At 41.3% G+C, this 22,906-nt stretch overlaps 1 protein-coding gene across 1 annotated transcript in view; it reads left to right on the forward strand.

Annotated features, from left to right (window-relative positions):
* Positions 1 to 21,519, forward strand: part of MPHOSPH9 (M-phase phosphoprotein 9) — a 57,749-nt gene extending 36,230 nt beyond the window's left edge. Inside the window, exons 13-23 of the mRNA XM_019648885.1 lie at positions 1,613 to 1,660; positions 2,551 to 2,615; positions 4,782 to 4,883; positions 9,332 to 9,466; positions 10,282 to 10,457; positions 11,477 to 11,623; positions 12,396 to 12,516; positions 13,275 to 13,378; positions 14,087 to 14,334; positions 14,639 to 14,707; positions 17,593 to 21,519. Coding sequence (XP_019504430.1) covers positions 1,613 to 1,660; positions 2,551 to 2,615; positions 4,782 to 4,883; positions 9,332 to 9,466; positions 10,282 to 10,457; positions 11,477 to 11,623; positions 12,396 to 12,516; positions 13,275 to 13,378; positions 14,087 to 14,334; positions 14,639 to 14,707; positions 17,593 to 17,694 — 1,317 coding nt within the window. The 3' untranslated portion in view covers positions 17,695 to 21,519. The remainder of the gene's footprint in view (positions 1 to 1,612; positions 1,661 to 2,550; positions 2,616 to 4,781; positions 4,884 to 9,331; positions 9,467 to 10,281; positions 10,458 to 11,476; positions 11,624 to 12,395; positions 12,517 to 13,274; positions 13,379 to 14,086; positions 14,335 to 14,638; positions 14,708 to 17,592) is intronic.
* The last annotated feature ends 1,387 nt before the right edge of the window (positions 21,520 to 22,906 follow it).

Here is a 22,906-nt window from a genome sequence, read left to right on the forward strand (position 1 = left end):
CTCTGGCATCCCAAGCGAGTTCTTAACCATCGCGCCACTCGGCCGGCCCCTGCATTGTTGTTTCTTGATTTTTTTACATTATCCATCATTATTGTGGATGAAGATTTAGGGTCTTCACATGTCATTTGCTAAGTGTAGAATTCTGAGTGCGTGTTTTCTTTTCATCAGAATTTCGAAGGCTTTGTTTCATTGGTTTATGTTGTGAACCAGAGACCGGAGGATTCAGCCTCTTCCTTTCTCCCCTCCCCCAGCCCCGTGGCTTTCCCCGCTCCTTTCCACCATCAATTTTCTTTTGAAAGCTCTATGAGCCTAGAGGGGACTGACTCCCTGTAGTGACACCCGCCGTTGGGTTAGGAAACCTCCAGATGAATGTGTAGGTCTGTTTTCTGAGGTTCTTCAGTTTCCCACAGAAGAGCCTCTCGTCCTTTGCCTGGGACCTGTCAGCCAGGCCCTGGGGAGGAGAGGGGCGTCAAGGTGACGACTTGTCCTCAGTCATTTTCTCTTTTTTATCCCTTTGCCCCCGCTTTTCCGCTATACTTGGGTTTCCCAAGTTGCGTTTTTCTCCCATTCGTGTGTCCTGTGTCCTGTTGCCTGGCTGGACAGTCCACTGTTGTGTGGGATGGGTAGGTCCTGGCCTCTGACCACTCCCCTTAAGGACTTGTGGTCGGCCCTGAACTTGCACCCTGTCCATCACTGAACCTGAGATTCAGACCTGAGTGTCTCCGGGCTACAGGGCATCAGCCTGCTTGTCGTTAGCATCCCCCCTTCAGGCCCTGAGCTTGTGGCCTCCTCTGCCTTGCAGCTTGCCACGTCTTCGTTGAAATCTTTCACCTGTGGCTGGTCCCTCATTTGTGTTCTTTTCAATGGCTTCATTGTTAATTTGGTGGGATCTCAGGATAAAAAGAAAATTCTGTGATGAATCTGCCTTCTTTAAGCAGAAGTCTCACATATGTATTTTAAAATACATTGCCTAATTATATTATACTTTTAGGATTGTGCCTTTACTCTGTGGAACTAACTTAGCAAGAAGTAGTATGCAACAATTCAAAAGAGAACAATGCAAATAAATTGTAATCTTTTAAATACTACCTGAAGGGTATTGACTGATATTACTTTTGTTTTACTTTTTATTTTGAAATAAAGTCAAACTTACAGAAAACTTGCAAGAACTGTCATATTCCCTTTACTTAGGATCAGCAGTAGCTAACATTTTACCATATTTGCTTTATCATCCCCGTCGTACATATGTGTTCACACATGCATGTTTGTTTTCTTGAACCATTGGAGAGTAAGTTGTAGACATCATGCCCCTTTACCCCTAATTTTCGGTATGTATTTCCTTCTCATGTGCAGCCCCAGAACAGTTACCCGAGTATAGAAATCCACCCAAATTGCTCCTTTCCGACACTTTCTCCCAGTCCAGGGTCCAACCCAAGACCATGCCTCATCTTCATTTCTCTTATCTCTTTAGTTGCCTTTAATCTGAAACAGTGCGTTAACCTTTCTCTGTCGTGACATTGACATTTTTAAAGAGTGTGGACAGTTATTTAGAGCACCCTTCAGTTGATATTATAATGTTCGATTTTGTGCCTTTCTTTGTTTTCCCTTGCAGCTCTTAGGAGAGTATGAGTCCCTTGGAAAAGAACACGAAAGAGTGAAGGTAATTGTGGGTCGTCATTCATGTTGTAAACTTCCCGTGGGGGCAGACGATTAGATGGGGGGTCAGGAGCTCTGACTCTGCCCGCCCGCCCCCTATGACCCCCTCACCCCATCCCAGTCTAACTATTTGAACTAGGCCACTCACTCATCCCCTCTGTGTCAATAGTCTTATTTTCAAATATGTGCCCATTTAACTCACAAGGTTGTTGGATTTGTTAATTTAACAAATATTTATTGAATGGCTATTGCCTTTGAGATGAGTTGAGATGAAATTTTTAGAGGAGTATAAGATACAATACAGATGCCAATCATAATTTTGGTTCTCAAAGCATTGGCTTTGGGTTGGGTTGGGCTTACTGATGGTGTTTGACTTCTTCGTGAAAGCTCTGCCTGGAAGCTACCTGTGGGCACTCCATGAACCCCACAGTGATGCAGTGAGAGGGGCCCCATTATTTCCGCTGCATAAAATGCAGGGCTGTGACTATTGAGACTTAGTAACAAGGTCACCCGCACAGTCAGCGGCCAAGGGTGCCAGGGGCCAGGAGCCTCATCCTCGGAAGGATTTGTTTTGCCATTTACTGAGGTTTTAGTCAAGTTTGTGGTTCAAATATGTTCATGTTAACATTGGATTATTTCTAATCAAGCAAAGCACAGTGGGCTCTAGCTGAACGAACACACAGCTACTGTGTGAGCCAGTGTTTTGTGCTCTTTCTTTTCCTTGAATTCTGTTGCCTCAGTGGTTGGTGCCATACTTGCTGAGTATCTGCATAAAGTTCTTTGTAGCTCTCTGGTGTTAGCCTTAGATTAGGTTTGGATTATGCAATTTTAAATAAAAGGACTACACTTGAATATTTATCTTCAATTCTCTGAATTTTTCCTTTATTTTCATAGGATACGTTAAATACAACCGAGAACAAATTGCTTGATGCACAAACTCAGATTTCTGATTTGAAAAGGTAAAATGTTTTGTCTCACTACTAAACAGATCCCTCTAATTGTTCTTTCAGCACTCAAATAAGTGTGTATTGAAAGTGATGAAAAGAAAGCTTGTCTTGAGGATTTTTTAAAGCCCTTTGAGATTAGGCTTTATCCCCATCTTCCCATGACGTAGAAATACTTTTGAGTTTAGCCAAAGAGAATTTTTTTTTAATTTACTTTATTTATTTATTTATTTATTTTATTGGGGAATTGGGGGAAGGGAAACAGACAAGTTGCTATCGTTTTGTTCCTCAATCTAGTTGTGGAGGACGTTGCTTCACTGGCCCAAGTTGGCACCATCATTGTGCTCTTCCCTGGCAAGGCAGATCAGTCGCTGGCTTCTGGACGGCCGCTCACTGCGGCTGCTGGCCGCTCACGCTGGCTGCCGGCCACACATGGTAGCCTATGGCAACCCACTGCCGGCGCAGGCGACTCATGGCAGCCCAGCTCCAGGTTGAGCTGGTGTTCAGCATCTTAGCTGTAGAGGGCAGTGTCACTGGCCCTCATATGTGGGATCCGAACCAGGGCCCTCTGGCATCCCAAGCCAGCTCTTATCCAACGTGCCACATGGCCGGCCCAAAAGAGATTTAAAAAAAAAAAAAATTATTTATTTTTATTGTGAAATAAACATTATTTTAAATTAGTTTTAGCTGTACAACACAGTGCAATAGTTATACTTTTTACCCCTCACAGTGACAACCTCTCTTCCCCAATCCGCCGCCCCACTCTCCCCCCTCATATGATCTAGTCTATTCTACTTATCTATTACAATTCCATTGATTCCACTCCCACACTATACTCCACATCCTGTGACTAAAAGGGAATTTTTAAATGATTTGAATCTATTGCTGGCTGTGCCTGAGAGGTTGTATTTCCCCAAACATTATGTATTTTCTCAGCATAGGTAAAATCTAAATGATGTGAAATCACAGAAAAGAATTTTGAGCCACAGTCTAGTTCACCGAATTATTTTTGCGCTCCAGAAAGAAAACAGCATTCACACCAATTTTGTGGTTATGTGTTTTGCTAAAGGCCTGGTTTGGGGACTATATTCATGATCTGATTTGCTTAATTAGGTAGAAACAGTCATAAATGGTCCCTGTGGCGCAATGGTTAGATATTTCTAATTGGCTTAAGAGCGTGTTTTTGTGTTTCGAGATAAGTCATGTCCCTTATTTGGAGGTTTTACTGCATCCTTCAGGACTTCCCATGGCAGGCAGGCAGGCTGTCCAGCTTTCTCGTCTGCTCAGGTCTTGGCTGTGACACACACATTCAGTTCTAGTGATGGTTCCTTACCAGGTTGGTAGGAAGCACCAGCGCTGTTAGAGCTGTTCCTTCTCAAACCTTCCTTGCAGCAGGGTGGGTGAGGATTTGCACTTAAAAGATAAGACGAAGACATATGCAAAGCTTAAAAGAACAGAAAGAATACCAAGGTATACTCAAAACAATTGGCCAGAGTACTTATTTTCTGAAGTTGGTAAACTTGAAAATAGGCTTTTATTCTGAACATGGTCCAAATTTGATGAGCAACCTGTAGGTTGAGTTGTTGGGGACAGTTTGGCCTTTGCGCCTTTTAAAAAATTAGGAAGTTCTTTTTAATAGCTCTGTGTTTGGAAATTAAGCCTGCTTCCTTTTTTGAGAAAGTGTTACTTATATGTATTTCATATGCATGAATACATACATGTCAGCATTACACAGGTTAGCTCTGCAGTTTATTTGAATACTTGAATTTATCTTTAATTTGTATGTTTTGATCTGTAGTCAAACTTATAACTTTTTTATACTTGCTAGATTAAGTCCATTTATTGTTTTTTTTGCCTCCAGTTGTGGGCTATGAAGTACTTCTCTGTAGAATTTAATATTGGGTTGTTGGAAAAGTCATGACGTATTTTTCTGTTTTTTGTTGCAAAAATGCATCATGACTTTTCTGACAACCCAATATATTTGTCTTTTTATTTATTCTCCCTGATTTTGTTCAGCTTTGTAAAGTTAACGATGGCATTTTACTGTGAAAAGGTTTATGAACATGCAGCTCACTTGTCACCCCTTTTCTAGGAAGGCCTATTAAATAATTAATTTGTAGTTGAGCTATATTTTACACTTGTTGAAATATACTTAAATTTCTCTTATTGCTTTTAAATCAGAACAATTTCAAAACTGGAAGCTCAGGTCAAGCAAGTAGAGCATGAAAATATGTTAAGTCTTCGTCATAATTCTAGAACTCCTGTGAGACCATCACGTGCCAAGTAAGTTATTTTGTTTAATCTCTAAAGCTAAAAATAGATACACCCTTTATTGAACTCAGAAGCTCATCTGTGTAAACCATAAGAAAGGGTTAAATGTCATTATAGAATTTAGATGTGTAAAAACATCTAATTTTTAGATGGCGTAAAAACTGTTACGCAGAGAGCGGTATGTGTCAAAAGGAGATGGTAGGTTGGGAGTAAGCAAATTTGGGATGTTTTTATTTTTTGGATGCTGCCCAGCTGTGTGACGTTAGGCAAATAACTTCATTTTTTGGAGCTCGGTTTTGCTATCTAAGAACAAGGGACATTGGGCGAGAATGTCTTAGAAGGTCTTTTAACCCTAAGATTCCAGAAATGTTATTCCCATGTTCATAGAAAGACTTCGGAAACAGGCTCTTCATTAGGTTATATGGACTTTTCAGGGGTTTTTTGTTTTTCAGAATTAGCTTTGCTATAATATAACCTCAGCATTATCTTGATGAAGCTTCTACAGAATAGGCTTTTTTCATGTTAGAATTGGTTTTTATTATGATTTTGGTGTAAAAAAGTATTAATGAGTAGATAATAACTTTGTGACGACGTTTGTTAGAAAAAGATTGTTAAGTTGTAAATTTTAACCTAAGTTGCATTTGTTAAATGAGAAACATTTTCTAGATCTTAATTAATCTTAATAGAACACAGTGAATTATTAAGAAAACAACAACGGTGTAAGTAACTGAATTTGAATAGTGAGAGAGAACAGAAGGGAGGGCTGGGTCGGTGTCAGCAAGGCCCTCCGTGGAGGTGACTTTGAAGCAGAGAGGTGAGTGTGGAGAGCTGTCCGGGTGGGCGGTGTGGAGGGGAGAGGGATGCCCAGGCAGAGGAATTGGCCCGGCTAAGTCCCGAGGTAGGAAAGAGCTTAGCATGCTTGAAAACCTAAAGGAGGCTAGCGTGGCCTGAGTATCCCCAGGCAGGGGTGCAGCAGCCCCAGAGGAAACCATAGGCCCGTCATGGGTTGCTTTCCCAGCTGTGGTCAGGACTTTGGATTTTACTCTAAGTCTGTTGGGAAGTCTTTGAAGGGCTTTCTAGAGTAAAATGATGTCATCTGATTTCTACTTGTTTAACGTACCTGCCATGAGGAGAGAGGAGTGGAAGCAGAGATCATTCAGGCTACTGCAGCGCTGGGAGGGTGTTAGCTGGGCAGTGGTCATAGAAATGGACAGAAAAGAAGGATTCAAGAGAGATTCTGGAGGCAGAACCCTCAGAACACGGTTAGGAACTGGATGGCAAGGTCAGAAAAGGGGGTGTCACATGAGTCCTTCGTTTCTGTCTTGAACAGCTAAGGGTGCCGTGTTCTGAACCAGGGAAGAGATGGGAAAGGCAGACCATAGGGTAAAGATCAGAATTTCCACCTTGGATATTTTGCTTTGAGATTCATGTGAATCCTGAGTGGAAATCAAGCAGGCGATTATAAATTTGGAGCTCAGAAATAAGGTCTAAGGCTGGAGTTACAACTTTTGGAGTTGTCTTTCTAGATAGTACTTAAAAGTGTGGATAGGATGGCTGGATGTGTTGAGTGGGAAGTGGGTCCAGGACAAAGACCTGAAGAACCCCAGTGTTTTGACGTTGGGTGGAGAAGGAGTTGGCCAAGGAGCCTGAGAGGGAGCTGCCAGAAAACTAAAGAAGAAGCTGGAGCAGCCCCCGGTGTCGGGTGCTGCTGAGAGCAAGTGAGGTGAAGCCGGGCCTGTGGGGTTTGCGAGCTGGAGGCTATTGGGCCTGGAGAGCAGTGTGGATAGACTGATAGGAGGGGAGCTAGCTGGGAACATATTGAAGAGTGAATGCAAAAATCCTCAGTGTCTAAAAGCTGGAATGTCTGTGTTGTGAAATATTTATGCGTAATACTATCGAGTGTGACAGTGCATAAACTAGACCAGGGTGGCAGACCACAGCCCCCAGGCAAATCTAGTCTATGAAACGTTTGGAAAAAATCAGAGAATAATATTTCATGATGTGACAATTATATGAAACTCAGATTTCAGTGTCCATAAAGAAAGTTGTATTGGAAAGCACCAGGCTCGTTCATTTGTATATTGTCCGTAGCTACCAGGCAAAGTGGGGTAGTTGTGGCAGAGATTGTCGGGTTCATGAAACCTAAAATATTTACTACCTGGCTCTTTACAGGAAGAACTTGCCGACCCCTGAACTAGACTGTTAGCATGGTTTAATTTTAAGAACATTATATGGAACAACAACAAAAACTAGCTGCAGAAAAAGTAGAATACTATTTACACCGACTTTAGCACGTAAAACAGCCCTACATGTCTCATGGGTTCATACAGATGTAGTAAAGGTATAAAAATACACGTGGGAATATGGAACTTACGGTTAGTATAAATGGTAGCTTTTGGGGAGAATGAGATTGGAGAGGTACACAAAAGTGTTCCACTTTTAAAAATCTAAAGAACATATAACAAAGAGCGAAGATCGTCTAAAGCAGGATGGTTGGCGCCTGCGTATTATCCGTGTGTCTTTGCATGCCTGAAATAGTTTATGTTGTTAAAGTGAACAGGAGTCCGTAACGGATTAATATCCGGAGTATAAAAAACTATAAACCAAGAAGAAAAAGACAATTTCTTCAATAAAATGTGATAAAAGAATGTGAACAAGCAGTTCACAGAAAAAGAAGCCCAAATGGCTAATGAAAATGAAAAGATGCTCATTTCACTAGTAACCAGAAAAATGCAAATTAAAACAATAATAGGAGACCACTCACACCATCAGACAAGCCAGACTTAAAATGTAGCCATTGTAAAGTTTGGCAGAGATGTGAAGGGAGAGGAACTTTCCAATTAGGTTGGACCGAAATTTGGTACAGCCGGTCTGGAGCTTGATCTGGCAGTATCAAGATGGAAGAAGTGCACACCCCAAATTCATCATTCGGTTCCTAGGTATTTTCCTGAGAGAAACTCTTACATAAGTTAATTGTAATGCTGTTGAAAGGTGGTGTGTTAGAAGCTAAGCATCCACCAACAGGAGGAAGGATAAATAACGTGTGATCCATTTGTACTGTGCAAAAATTATTAAGATGCTAGAGCTGTATGTATTAACACGGATGAATCTCAAACATAACGAGTAGAGAAAGCATTAAAAAGGATGCATACATATGCCCATTATGTCCTTAAAAATACAAACAAATATACACATACAATTTTATGTGGTACAATTAAAAACAAATAGGGTAAGACATTAGCATTTGTTAAAACTGAGAATGGGTAAGTGCTTGTTACAGTATTTTTTGTAATTTTCTAAGACTGTTGGAAATGGCTCTTAATCTAAAAATCGGGCAAAAAGAGTGATTGGGGGTTGAAATGAAAATAGATAAAAGAGTCAACTCTTAAAAAGCTTGGTGTGACAGGGAGCAGAGGAGGCAGACGGGAGTCGCCTCATGGTTTCTGTTTCCTCTCTGAAGTGTCATGGAGGTTCTCTCCTGACAGCCCAGGCTGGAGTGAGAGGTTTGAGGAGAGTCCTTGATTACAGAGAGCTATGCTGCCAGCAGTATTGGGTGTCCCCTTGAGATGGTGATCGTGATTCTGTAATGACACCCAGTCTGCACGGTTGAGTGAGTGTTTTTAGCTCAGCTGCAGGAATAAGGCACTAAGAAGTCAGGCCATTGCCCTCCAGTCGGGTATGATGGAAGGTGAGCTGGGAAGGGCGTCCGATGGTGTGAGCCTCAGACGAGCAGGGCTTTCCTGAGAATCGGGGGAACTGATAGTCTGGCACTGCACCGTTCAATGCAGATGTGCCAGCAGCCACACGTGCTTAGTTACAGTAAATGTAAATTAAATACAAAACAAATAACATTTAAAGATTAGTTCTTCAGTCTCACTAGCCACATTTCAAGTGTTCGACAGAAGTGTGTGACTAAACAATTAAAAAAAAAAAAAGAGGTGTGTGACTAGCTGCTACCCTATTGGACTGTGCAGATGGAGGTCACTACTGATTGGGTAGAAAATTCTATGCACAGTGCTGGTCTGGGGGGACCCAGAGGGCAGTCTTGCTTCTGCTCGTGCCCTGAGCTGGGGAGGGGGAGGTCTGTAGGGTGTAGAGGGTGGCACTGTGCCAGTGGGGTGTTTGGAGTGGGTGCGTGTAATTCATGTATCTAAAATAAGATTGCTATATGTCTTTTTATTTATTTATTTTTAATTTTTAAATTTTTTTAGCTGAGCCATTCTGCCACCTGTTGGTAGCAGCTCAGCTCCGGCCGGGAATCAAACCGCTGTTGCTCAGAGCTCGCACTCTTGAGCGAGCTCTTAACCAACTGAGCCACTCGGCCGGCCCAACTATATGTCTTTTTAAAATGACTGTGCAAATGCCTAAGTAATACTTCAAAGCAGGCTGTTTTCAACATGCGCTCAGTTTATATTGAAGCACAAGCCTTTTAATGCCTCAGACCGTTTCTCGTTCTCCAGCACCCTAGCAACCTCCGACGTCAGCAGGCGGAAGTGGCTGATCCCAGGAGCAGAGTATTCTATCTTTACAGGCCAGCCTTTGGACATCCAGGAGAGGAAAATGGATAACCACCTGGAGGAAACCTGTGTTCCTGGGTAAGAGAACTGTGAAAGATCATGTGTGGGGACTGTTCTTAGAGATTCAGTGGCCTTTAAATGTTCAGGAAGAGATAAAGAGCCATCTCGGGCTGCTTTAATGTCATAATTTGAAGGACCTCACTTTTATTTGATTTTGAGAGACTAGTGCTTTTAGGTTATTTTGCTTTTGTAGGCTATGCAGAACCCCACCACTGGTGTTCCTGGCACAGTGGTGTGCACGCTTGGGCTTGTGGCAAGGACAGGATGTTATCACCTCGCCCTCCAGACACTACAGGGCACCATGTAAATACAGCATTTCTGTATGTGCTGGGATGGGAGACACTGGCCTGTTATTCGCAGGTTCAGTTTTCTTTAATTTGTTTGCATTGTAAAACATACACATTCATTGTGGAGTATCATTGTCAACTTTCTTGTTACTCCCCCAACAAACCCAGTGAATTATGCGTCTTAGTTCTGGCTGTTCTAACAAATGACCATAGACTGGGCGGCTTGAACAACACACATTTATTTCCTATGGTTCTGGAGCCTCTAGGTCCGAGATCCTGGAGCCAGCTCGGTGGGCTCTTGGTGAAGGGCCTTTCCTTGGTGCTTACCTGCAGAGAGAGACCTTGGTTCTCTTCCTCTTCTTATTAGGGCTCTAATTCCATCATGGGGGTTCCGCCCTCTTGATCTCAGCTAAACCTAATCACCTCCCACAGGCCACAGCTCCAAACACTATCCCATTGAGGACTGGGTCTTCCACATACGGATTAGCAAAGGGGGACCCAAATATTCAGTCCATAGTACCATGTGTTTTACAATTATTATTTAAGGTACCATTCTCCTCCGGAAAAGGATTCTTCACCTGGAAGCTCACCAGCAAACTTACTGATAAAAAAACAGAGAGAGACTTCAGACACACCAATCATGAGAGCTTTAAAAGAACTTGATGAAGAAAAAATATTTAAAAATTGGGGCACACAGACAGAGAAAGAGGACACTTCAAATAGTAAGTGTTTTATTCCTTACTTGACATATAGATATAGATTATAGATGTAGAGATATCTTCCCCTTCCCCCTAATTATATTACCTTCTTTAAAATGAAGTTCCTCAAGTAATGAAATAAAAAGTTTATTTTACTGCTGCTTCAGTTCCATTTCATAGACAATCAAATCCCCTAGTTAATAATTTATCACAGTCATAGCATAACATGTATCTTTTATACAAAGCAAATTACATGTTACGTTCTGATTATTAAAGATTTATGTGGCAGGGCGGCCGGTTAGCGCAGGTGGTTAGAGCGCAGAGCTCATAACACCAAGGTTGCTGGTTCGATCCCCACATGGGCCACTGAGCTGTGCCTTCCACACCTAGACTGAAACAGCTACTTGACTTGGAGCTGATGGGTCCTGAAAAACACACTGTTTTCCAATAATCATCATCATCATCATCTTAAAAAGATTTATGTGGCATTCTTAAGGATATTTGAAAAACTTCTACAGTTTGCCACATCAAAAAGTAATCACAGACATTTGGGATTCATAAAGTGAGATGTACCATTTCCTGCTCTCCATTTTCTTGATTACTGAGCACCCAGCAGTAGGACGACAAGTGTCCGTAATACTGTTTTTCACAGGTCCGGTACTTGCGTCTCCTCCTTGCACTCTGTGCTCTCTCGTGCTCACTCTGTCGGGCCCGCTAATCACGTCCTTAACATCTTTGGCATTGCATCCAAAGCAGTATCTCCTAGTAAATAAATTAGTGACCTGCTTTCCAAAAATACATTCTCTTGAAAAATCACCTTGAATGCCAGCTGTAAACAGAGAACCAGGATGAATGCATTCTAAACTCCCACATTTTTCTTCAGCAAACATTTTTTATCCTTATAATGTGGTGCATTTGCAAATAATCACGATAACCTAGATAGCGAGAAGAACTGCTTGCTTGGTGTAACCATCTGGTAATAAAGGCAGATAACTGAAGCTAGGTTTGTCTGGCTTGACTTTTTTTACATTTGCCTTTCGTAGAATTGGTGAATCCTCGGCAAACTGAAACATCTGTCAATGCAAGTCGGTCTCCCGAGAAATGTGCCCAACAAAGACAAAGGAGACTGAATGCTACTTCACAGCGATCGTCCTCTCTGCCACCTTCAAATCGTAAAGCAAGCACTCCAAGTAAGAGTTAGATGTCATATCTCCTGGGCTCAGAGGAGTGACCTTGGAGCCTTATTACATGCCGCTATTTCCATTTCCTTTGTACTCTACCTGGCGTCTACAGCGTGCACTGCGCACAGATCCCTAAATGTGATTTTTTAAAAGAACAACGTTGACGGCACACACACTATGCCTGTAACTGAAGAAATGATCCATTCACTGGGATTTTTGTGTGTGTCCAGCAAATTTTTGCAACTTAAACCACTTTACAGTTTTCGAGATCGTAGACAACTATCTAATTAAACATTTGTTCAAACAAATTAGCTAGCCTGCAAAAAGATGCTTCTTTTCATAGATTTACCTAAGGTTATCGGCATCAGTCACCTTTTCCTTTAGCCAGTTACAGTTTTAAAGTTTAAACATTGCATTTCTGTGTCCTCAGCTTCCATGTTCATAACAGCTGAGGAGATTCCTATATGACTGTTATAGGGATGATCACTGGTGTTTCCATCTTATTTCCAGTTGACTTCTAAAGTCCTGAAAAACCAGTTTTGTGTGAGAGTGCTGAAATTAACAGTTTGATGTGCTAAAATGTTGACATTGGTTCCCTCTAGATGTTAGGTTATGAATTATTTTCTTTTTATACTCTTATTTATCTTTCAAAAAGTTTTACAGTGAAATTGTATTTCTTTTAAAGTTAGAAAAAAGTACTGAAAAGAAAGTATATGTTCTGCCAATATAACACATATTATATAGAAGGAAAAGATTATTTCCTCTTTGTTTTCTTCTATAGCAAAAAGAGAGATTATGTTAACACCCGTGACTGTGGCTTATAGTCCCAAGCGGTCCCCTAAAGAGAATTTGTCCCCAGGATTTAGTCATCTACTTAACAAAAATGAAAGCAGTCCGATTCGGTAAGTTCTCTAAAATTGTAGACTAAAATATATATTATTGATTTTTTTTTTAATGTTTATGTCTCTAGCTATCACTAATTTTTCAGTTTCAGTGGGAACTCTCCGGATTTACATTATTTAAATGAATGTCATACTAAAAATTAAAAAAATACAATAAGACACGAAAACAGTTTTTAACTATGTAAACTGGCTACTACGAAAGTTTAATGCCGTCTCAGAACTCCTTCCACCTTTGGATGTAGCACGATAATTCTGTTTTCCTGAAAAGGTTTATGAGCCCTTTGTCTAAGAAAACGGACTGTCCTGGTACAGCCCTGGCACTGAACGTAAGTTTACCTGTGCCCCTGAGAAAACAGTCCTCTCTGATGTGTGGCCAGCAGTGTGTGCTGTAGTGGGCGGACCATTGTCCCCTGGCGACCCAGCCCCATCCGGCTTGGGGAGAAGTTACTTAAGCACATTGAACTCGGTTTCCTCTTGTGTAAAGCGGAGATAATAATGCCTGCCCTGCTCACTTCATAAGGTTGTTAGAACGAGCAGTTGAGACATTGTATGGGTAAATGCTTTACGTCTAGTATGTAGCTGTAATTTCGTGTTAGAAAATAGAAATGAAATTTCAGTTTGAGAAAAGTATATGACCAGCTTTCTTTCTAAAAAGTGTGTAAGTATGTGAGTTAACTGGATGCCAGCTCATGTTTCTAGCAGGGCTAGGGAAAATCAGTTAACATTTTTTTCTCACGAGTAACTTGCTTCATTCATAGATTTGATATCCTTTTGGATGATTTAGATACTGTTCCTGTGTCTCCATTACCACGTACCCATCCCAGGAAACAGCTCCAGTTTCTTCCTCTAGATGACCCGGAAGGTATCTTTTCCTAAAACATTGTTAGTTACGGTTTTGTCGTTCCTTGTGAGTTTCTGGTATCTTTTCAAGGTTCTAAGTATTATAATATCCTGCACTTAAATGTTTTTCTGCCCAAGGGCCTCTAAAGATAAGCACTGGCATTGCTCATATTGTGTGTCACTGTTGTTATCCTCATTCAAAGGCTGGGGAACTGAGGTACAGTTAATAACCAGGGCCATACTGTTCAGTTTTTGTCTTTGCTTTGATAGTCTCTAAATTTTATACAACTTAGGCTTTGAGTAATTTTTTTCCTTTTGCTCATTTGTGTTTTAAGTTTGGAATAAAGTTGTAAGATAATGCATGTGAAATCACTTAGGTAGGCCCCTAAAATGTTAACTCTTTATGTTGGCTTAAATGTGTTTAAACTTTTATTTTTTTGCTTTTTAAGTTTACTTCAAGTTCATTTATATTTACAGAAAGTGTGCACACGCTCATTTTGGGAAATTGTAAAGGTTGTCACACTGAGGGCAAAGCTTTAGAATTCTATGGAGAAAAAGCACTGCGTAAACATGTTTGATTATTTTTGATTATTGTATCTCTTTTCATTACATTTTTTGGCCGTGTAGCAGCTATTTCCCGAAAGTGAAGTTGGGTAACATATTTAGTATGTATACAGTTCTATTAGAAAAATTGATAAGACATGAAAGAAATTTCCTTTCTCTCCGACAGAAAAAAAATATTCAGAAAAAGCCACCAACATCCATGTTAATCATAACTCCTCCCCCGAACTGTTGCCCAATGGAGTGAAGAAAGTGCCTGTGAGGTCAGCCTGGGAGAAGAACAAATCCGTTAGCTACGAGCAGTGTAAGCCTGCTTCAGTAGCACCTCATGGTAATGACTTTGAGTATACTGCAAAAATTAGGACCCTAGCTGAAACGGAACGGTTTTTTGATGAACTTACAAAAGAAAAAGACCAGGTAAAAATAAACAGATTTTTAAAAATCTTTTTCTGAACTTAACGCTTGTGTCTGAGGAATAGTCAGAAGGGAGTTATTGAGTCAGACCCACCCCAGGAAGTTACTGTGAATTTCACCCCAAAGCTGCACTAACAGCGTGTGTGAGGCGAGCTGTTGTTACTACTTCTAGCAGAGGAAACTTACGTGAGGACGAGGCGGACAAGAAAATACTAGGCCAAAGTCTGCTTTCCATTCTGTGTTCTAAACCTCCCTGCAGTAATTAGAATTCTTTGATTTTTATTTAAACTGTTCTGTGTGTTAACAGATTGAGGCAGCGCTAAGTCGAATGCCTTCTACTGGAGGACGAATCACTTTGCAGACAAGACTAAATCAGGTGAAGTGCTCTGTTTCCCAAGATGGTTTCTTACCATCACTGAAGCAATTGGCTAACACTTTTAGCCTGCGCAGGAAGTGTTTAGTGATTATAATATATGAGGTGTGATCAAACAATACAGTGAATGATTAAGGTAAAAAAAATATTTATTCCAGTAAAAGACACATTGCCATTAATCCCCCTCGGAATACTCCTTGCTGCGAACACACTTATCCCATCGTTCTTGCCACTTTCTGAAGCAGTTCTGGAAGTCCTCTTTTGTGAGTGTTTTTAGTTGAACTGCTGTGGCTGCCTCGATGTCCTGAATCATTTTGACTTTGGGGAGGAGCCGAAGTCGCATGGTGCCAGATCCATCCGGTGAATAAGGTGGATGAGGACACACCGCAATGTTTTTATTGGGTTGTCGGAAGAGTCATGACGCATTTCTGCAGTGAAAATCATAGAAAAAATACATCATGACTTTTCCGACAACCCAATATTTGACAGAAATTACCATATACCAGAAGCGATATGTGACATGGAGTGTTGTCGTGATGATTTACGGCACACGTTAAAACACACCTTTTCTCAACTATAGCTCACACCCAGCTGACTGCACCGAACAAGTTGAAACTTGTCACACACACTGTCAGTAAGATTTGATGTGCTGCTTCCCATATTGAAGAACCCTGCCTTTCCATTGGATGGCACTCGGCAGCAGCATTCACCGTATCTTTTGATCACACCTTTTATTTTATAACTGCATGCCAGCTTTCAGGAATAAAGACTGATTTTACCTTTATAATCCAAGAAAAAGGTGTTCATGCTATTATGTTTCCAGGAAACTAACTTGGGCGCTAGTGACAATATGCCTGTTAACAGATTTTACGTTAAGTCAGTGCTCTCACGTGAAACCTCCCGTTTTGTGTTTTTCTTCTCTCCAACCTGTAATTCATTTCCGAACCCCTTTGCAGTTGTTATACATGTGAAACAGTTGCACTTTGCAGCTGGAATAGTGGTAGAGGGTAAAGAGAGAGGGCGATGTGGTTCCATTGAGCAGGAGGTGCTGCAGGTGCATGGCCTGTGTGCATTGCTTTTAGTTGCTTTGCACAGAGAATTAAAATGCATGAAGCCGCGGGATATCTTAAATCTGTTCTTTCTGTAGCATTTTAAACCCAACAGCAAGTATATATCTCTTATATAACTGCATGTTTTGGCTTCGCTCAGTGCTGTAACTTCAGGAAAAGCTCATTTTCAGATTGACCTGTGATAACCAGAAGGAAAGAGGGCCACAAAAAAATAGGAGAGGTCTTTTTCGAGGGCCTGGATCCCCAACTTCTCTTCTTTTTCTGACTTTCGTGGTCTTTTTATTGTTCCGAAAGTTTTTATTCAAATAAGACTCAACACATGAAACTCTTAAAATAGTTTACTGGGAAGGCAGAAGGAAAAATTGTTGATACGCTGAGTCTAAATCCATCTGAAACATTTGTTTAATATATTTTTATATAATGATCGTAGGCTCTTAAAATAAGACTTAAAGGGCACTGGTTTCTGTTCACACATGTTAAAGCTCTTTCAGTCCAGTAAGAAGACAAATGGCAGTGAAAAGAGGCTGAGGATGCTTATATAGGATTCATAAGTGAAAAAAGTTAAACTGGGCCAAAAAAGATGAAAAATGTTCAGCCTCATTAATGAATATGAAACAATATACATTTAAACAAAAGCATCATTTTAAAAAAACTATTATATTGGAAGGTATTTTTTTAAAAGCAGCACCGAGAGTGGGGAAGCCTTATTCTCATACCTTGCAGGTGGAAGTAGAAATTGTCACAAACTCTCTGGAGTACAGCTTGGCATCTAGCCAAAGCTTTAGAATTTTGCATCCCTTTGGACCTAGTGTTTTTACTCCTGGGAAAGATTGCCAGAGCAATACTTACAAACATGTGCAAGGAGATAGGTTTAAGAATATTTATTGCAGCATCATTTATGATATCTAAAAATGGAAGCAACCTATATTCCTACTGGAAGATTCTTGGTTAAATGTACATCTGATGAATATTGTACATTAATTTAAATGACGTTGCAGAAAGATATTTCATTACAAGAGAAGTTCAGTTGAAAAACGTTTTGAAATAGAGTTTGATTCTGTTTTTATTTTTCTTCTTAAAAATGGTGAGCATATCTGCAGGAAAAAAAACAGGAAAGAGTAACAGTGTTTGTACTCTTTGCTCACCTTGTCTTCTAAATATTCTACATGTAATCCTTTTATAGTTAAAGTTGTTAAAGTTTTATTTCAGGATACCATTGGAGTTAATACTGAACAAAGTTATCTAAAATGATAAATATATATTCCAGGTACTATTTATTTCACAATAGTGTTATTTATTTTAAAATAGCAGTTGTTACGTTGATTCATTGTGAAATCTCTTGTTCCTTGGAAAAGTGCTCTCCAGATGTTGGTCTTCCTTTTTAACTCAGACATTTTTGTCAGTAGAAAGTCATTTGATACACATGTAAATGCACCAGTCAGACGTGCCTGTTAATTCTGGTGGAACATGTGAAGCACCTCCCAGGTTCATCTTGTGCTGTTCTCAGTCCAACGAAGTTAAAGAATTATCTTCTTCCCGTTGGTTGTGTTGCTGTTGCTGTAATTTCCACATTCTCAATGTACCAGACACATGGAGGATATTTTAACAGTTAATTTGGGATGGTTGAAAAGTTGATTTACGTTGTTCAGTTTAAAAGAAATAATATAAAGATGGTTTGTGTAAAAAACCCCCAAAATATCCAATTTTAATGTCTATACTTGTTCTTTTGCTACAAGAAAGGTCAATTTGGTGGTAATTATGGAATTAGTGAACTTGATACAGAATCCTAATTAAGCTTTTCCCATTATTTTCACCTAGGAAGCCTTGGAAGACCGATTGGAAAGGATTAATCGAGAACTGGGTTCAGTTCGCATGACACTAAAGAAATTCCATGTCTTGCGCACCTCTGCAAATCTTTGAGATTTGTAGCCATTAAATTTTGAGACATTTTTGTTTGCACTAATGTATAATTATGCACTCAGAAAAGGCAAACTATTTTGTACTGTTTATAAGCCTTCAGACTAGTTTTACAATCATGCTATTCTTTAACTTGCTATTTTATACTTCAAATGGCCACATATTTTCAAGATATTTTTGTTACGCTCAGGAATCTCTTATATATTTTACTATTTAAAAAGTATTATTTTTAAATAGTATATGTCTCCAATTTATATCACGAATAAGGACATGTAATCGGAGGCAGCTTGTTTGTAAACAAATAGTGTTACCCCTTTACAATTTGCACACCAATTTTATAAACTTGTTAGACATTGTAAATATGATTTTTTAAAAATGCTTAAGAACAGCTTCCATAGATAGACTAATACATGCTGAATGCAGAAAAAATTACAGCATACCCTGGATTTTAGTTGTTTTGAGGTTTTTAAAAAATGATAATGCAATTCCTGTTTGAAACATTTGTCTTAAAGTGAATATTAGATTGGTAATAATGGAAATATTGGAAATGATGGAACCCTGAAAACTTTGAAAATGACATGACTAACTCATTTTGTTTCCCTTAAACTTTATTATTTGTAAGGAAAGAAATATGAGAGAGATGTAATTTCTAATTTTGTCACATATATTACTTTTCAGAAAAAGTTAAACAGTTGGAGAGCTGTAGCTTTCTGCCCATCATTCTGAATGTAACATGTGTCCCACCCTAAATGGATAATGAATGACCATAAATGGATAGATAAATCTTTGATGAAATACAGGTCACCACCCAGTGAGGTTGTGAAAGCAGCCCTGGTTTCCTCCACATAGATGGCTTCAGCTGTCAGTCAGTCACCATGTGACATTTCACACCCCTCTCCACCCACTCCACCCCTGCGCAAAAGAAAAAGAAATCCTCCAATAGTAGTAGGTGCTGTGAGAGCACTAGGTTAAGATCAACAGCCTGCTCTGCCTGTTAATGGAAGGGATGTGTCTAGACCACGCCTGGCGTCTTGACCTTGGTCTTGCTGGAGGCCTGGCTCACCGCCTGGGCAATAAGTACCTCCTGGCTCTGGGAAGTAGCACCTGGGCAGGAGGCTGTGCTCTGACCAGGAGCTCTGGCAGGTGTACTGACTGCTGGTCCCATCCGGGCTGCTTACCTGTCCCCTTTTCCTTAGCCGGTCAGAACCCAGGGCCCCCATATTCAAGCTCTGTTGATAAACAGACTGATTCCATACTTTCACAGTTCCCCCGGAAAACGCTCAGGTTTAAATTTTGCTTTACTTTGGAGCCTTTTTTCCTATGCGGCTCTTAAGAGCATGTAGTTATAACAACGCCAAGCCCACGTTACTCCATTAGGGTACATGTATGCCTTTGAGCAGAGATCCCCAATTGTCTTTGAGCACCCAGCACCAAAGCTTCACCTGGCTGCGCTCCAGGCCAGGGGCCCACAGCCATGCTCCTCTCTCCGCTTGGGGGAGTCTCAGCAAGGAGGGGGCCTCTGACAGCTGCCTCTCCGCTCTACCCAGGAACTGAACCTTTGCTCCTAACTCCTGCAACCATGTGAAGACATCGGCTACTGAGAATTACTTGTCTACAGTGTCAAGTGCCTTTATTCTAGATTTTTTTTTTTTTTAATCTCCTGCTTACACTAAAGAAAAGGTTCATTTTAACCAAGCTCCAGTATGGCGCTTGTGTTAAGACATAATCAAGGGATTGACTTTACTGGTGATATTCCCTTTACTGTGTTCCTATACGAGACATTAAAAACCAGCTGGAAAGTTATTAGGCCATTTTTATTGTTCCTTACTCCGGTTGTAAAGTCTACTACATTCTTAAGAATAAAGAAATTGCCATTTCAGAAGAGATTAGAGTCTTGTCAAAGAGCTCTCTTCTTAATAGTCTATATTGGCTTATTCCAAGAAAAGTATTAAGTGCCATCACAATGTCTCCCGTGCCTCTCTCAGAAAAATGATGCTTTGATTTTTTCAAGTGTGTGATAGATTGGAAGTACCAGTCCCTTATTTATTTTTTTGAAAAAGAAATTTTATTGTTTTCTTTGTAGCTGTGAAGAGGGAAACCAAGGAAAGTCCTTTCAGCCCCCTTGCCCTTTGGGGATTTGAACTTAAGGAATAATGGATTTAACAACCACTCAACCTAAAAGCAGGAAACATGGCAATCTTAAAAAGCAACTACTGTTCCAGGGAGGTAAACGACTTTTGATGCCGCTGGAGCTGAGCTGCAGTTAATAGAGAGACCTAAGTGAATCTCCCACTTGGGAAGTGCCTTTTTAAATGCAAATAGTTAGCTCTCTCCCTAGCGGGCCTCTGCCCCCTTCCTTTTCCTTAGGAGGCAGCCCAGGGGGAGAAAAGTCCTTCGGGATCCCTGGTTACAGCTTAAAATAAGTGTTCCAATTGGAATGACAGTAGATGAAGCTGCCATTCTGCGCTAGGACTGCAGGGCACAGGAGCGCCTGGCAGCCCCGGGTCCCACCTGGCGCAGGCCTGCTTTCCTCCGCAATAATTGACAGATGAACAGACCATTCAGGGAGATCATGTAAAGTGCCTGGTGCTGAGTAAATTTTCAATAACCTGTACATTTCAGCTTCATCCTGAGTTAAATAGGCTTTTGAAGTAGCAATTCAGTACTTTTTAAATAGTAGATTATGTACCAAGCAATTGACTTGAAAACTACCTTGGGTTGGCTGACATTTCCATTAAGTAGTCCGAAATGTTCCATTCACCTCTGCAAAAAAAATCTGAGGTTTCTTGGCTCTGGTATGAGTTTTGTTGTTTGTTTTCGTTTTTGTTCTTTAACGACTGATAAAAAAAGTTGATAACCTGTTGAGTGTAGGTTCAGAAGGCACTTTTATCTTAAGCAGGTGGTTTTGGGGTTATTTGATGTAAATATAGGGTATTCTCCTAAAAGTGTTGCCAATGTAATCAAACTAATTGCTCCTTTGGGTGTTTCTATCTAAAGGTTGTGGTGAAGCAGGGATGTGAAGGAAGTGCCTGCCTCTGAGTGTTAGGAAATCTATATGACGATTATGACTTGTTTTAGAGTTGGATCACCAGAACGTGCTCCCCTTTTTAACTTAGAAAAGCCAGGTGCTTTGCTGAACGCTATTTGAATTCTGCACTCTGCACTAATATATGTAGTAAAATTAGACATTTTTGTCATTTTAATTTTTAGAAAGCTCAAAAGCAGTTCTCACTAAATTTTAATGTGTAATTTCTGCAAATCTTTAAGAAGCTTTAAAAAGTAAATGTGTCCCCAGAGCTCTTGAGGAATCAGAGGTAAATCACATTTGCGCATCATGAGTGATTGTGTACCATTAGATCTGCAGGGTCTGATTGAACCGATTACGTTGCACAAATCTTGCAGGAAATAATTTCCTGCCCTGCCAGGAGTTCTGCGGCAGTTTGATAATGTATTAAACTACACCAGTATTCTTAGGACCTGCGTTACTAAGCTTTTTCCTTCTGATTTGTGTTTTATTTCAGTAGGCCCCTCTCAAATACGAGGAATCAAGCCATAACTTTGCATTTGCTGGACATTTTGTACCATGTAATCGCTATGACTACAGACTTCAAAGATAATTGTTTAATTCACAATTTCACTGTAACAGTGATGAATAATGTGAAAGATTTGCTTCTTACAGTGCTGCTGGCAGTTAGACAAAGCCACGTGCTTGTTGCAGTTGATAAATCTCGTCAAACGTTGGAGCCATGACACTGTAAGCTCCACGAGAGCAGGGACCATCTCTTTATTCTTGCATAAAGGCACTCAATAAATATTTGTGGATATGAACTGTACGCGTGTATTTCTTCATACCCATTAACTGGGATCTGGTTTTCAATGGTGTCAAGTCCTTCAAGTCACTACTGGTTTGAGTGCACTCATTGCAGGGTTACAGTGGTCATCGTCCAGGGGCTCAGTTCCAACCTACATCCAGGCAAAGCGCCTCGCTAGAGATCTGTGTGCTCCAAAAATCTCTCCTGTGGGTCTGAGGAGCCCTCTTGGTGGCAGGAAGGAGCTGAGGGTTTAGTATTTGACGGGACACCTTCACTTGTCTCTGTGACCATCATCAGACCAGTTTTGAGGCGAGTTGTGTCAGGATGGCCTTCCCGGCCCATTCAGTCTCCAATTCCGACAGCAACCCAGGCAGATGAACAGCCTTTGGTGGTTTGCTCTCCCTGACTTCATCTGAACTCAGCTAGCACTGCTTGCATTTTAGCCTGCACCTACCCTTCCCGGAGAAGCACGCCCATCTCCTCAACCATATATGGTGATACTTGGTGATGGGGAAATTACTGCCAGGTTTCAGGTGTGCCCTGTTTAATTCCATGACCTCAGATCTTGGCACACAAGTCCATCCTTGCCTAATCTCAGCACACACAGTGTTTTCTTTCAAATTTCACCCAGTACCCTCTTAGTCCTTTTGTTTCCCAATTGGGTCCAATCAGGAGAAAACAAGATGTCCTGATCCTCTCCCTGTTCCTTCTTGAGGTCCAGAGCTGCTTCGTGCAGATCCTCTGGCCACTATGACCGCCACTGCTTCTGATGGCCAAGCAGCATTTTCACTTTTTTGGCCCAAAGCATATTTGGTGCCCGCCTCTATGAATCTGGTCTGTGGCTGACAGAAGTACCCGCGCCTGGGTTTGGACCTCAGTTTGGCTTGCCCACAATATCCCAAATGTCTGTGAAATCTTATGCAGTTTGTTCCCTTAGATTGGTCATTTTACTCCTGCCTGAAGAACTTTTTCTTTTTCTTTTTTTTTTAAGCTCAGTGAGCGTGACAATTCCCTCAAGTCCGCTTGTTCCCTTCCCCAAGTTAAGTGCACTTAGCTCCTGTCAATGCACTTAGCAAGTCTCCGGACAGACACGGCGGAGGGTGTGAAAAGGGCCAAGAGCCACCCCCCCCCCCGGTTGGGTCCTGCGCCCGGGGGACGTCCCCGCGTGGCAGCGAGCCCAAGCCACTGGGTCGGGACTGGGGGCAGCGCCAGGCTCCGCCAGAGCGGGAGCCCCGAGCCTGCCAGGCTCTTCCGGCCTCGCGCCGCTCCCCGCACGGCCTGACGGAGGCGCAGCCCCGCCGCCGAGTGAGGGAATGCGAGGCGGGCCCGGCGCGCTCGGGCAGCAGCGGCCGCTGGGGCGCGCGGGGAGCGGCGGCGCGTAGAGCTGTCCAGCGGGTCCGCGC

Source organism: Hipposideros armiger, unplaced genomic scaffold (genome assembly GCF_001890085.2).
Source record: "Hipposideros armiger isolate ML-2016 unplaced genomic scaffold, ASM189008v1 scaffold_128, whole genome shotgun sequence".
Classification (NCBI taxonomy): Eukaryota; Metazoa; Chordata; class Mammalia; order Chiroptera; family Hipposideridae; genus Hipposideros; species Hipposideros armiger.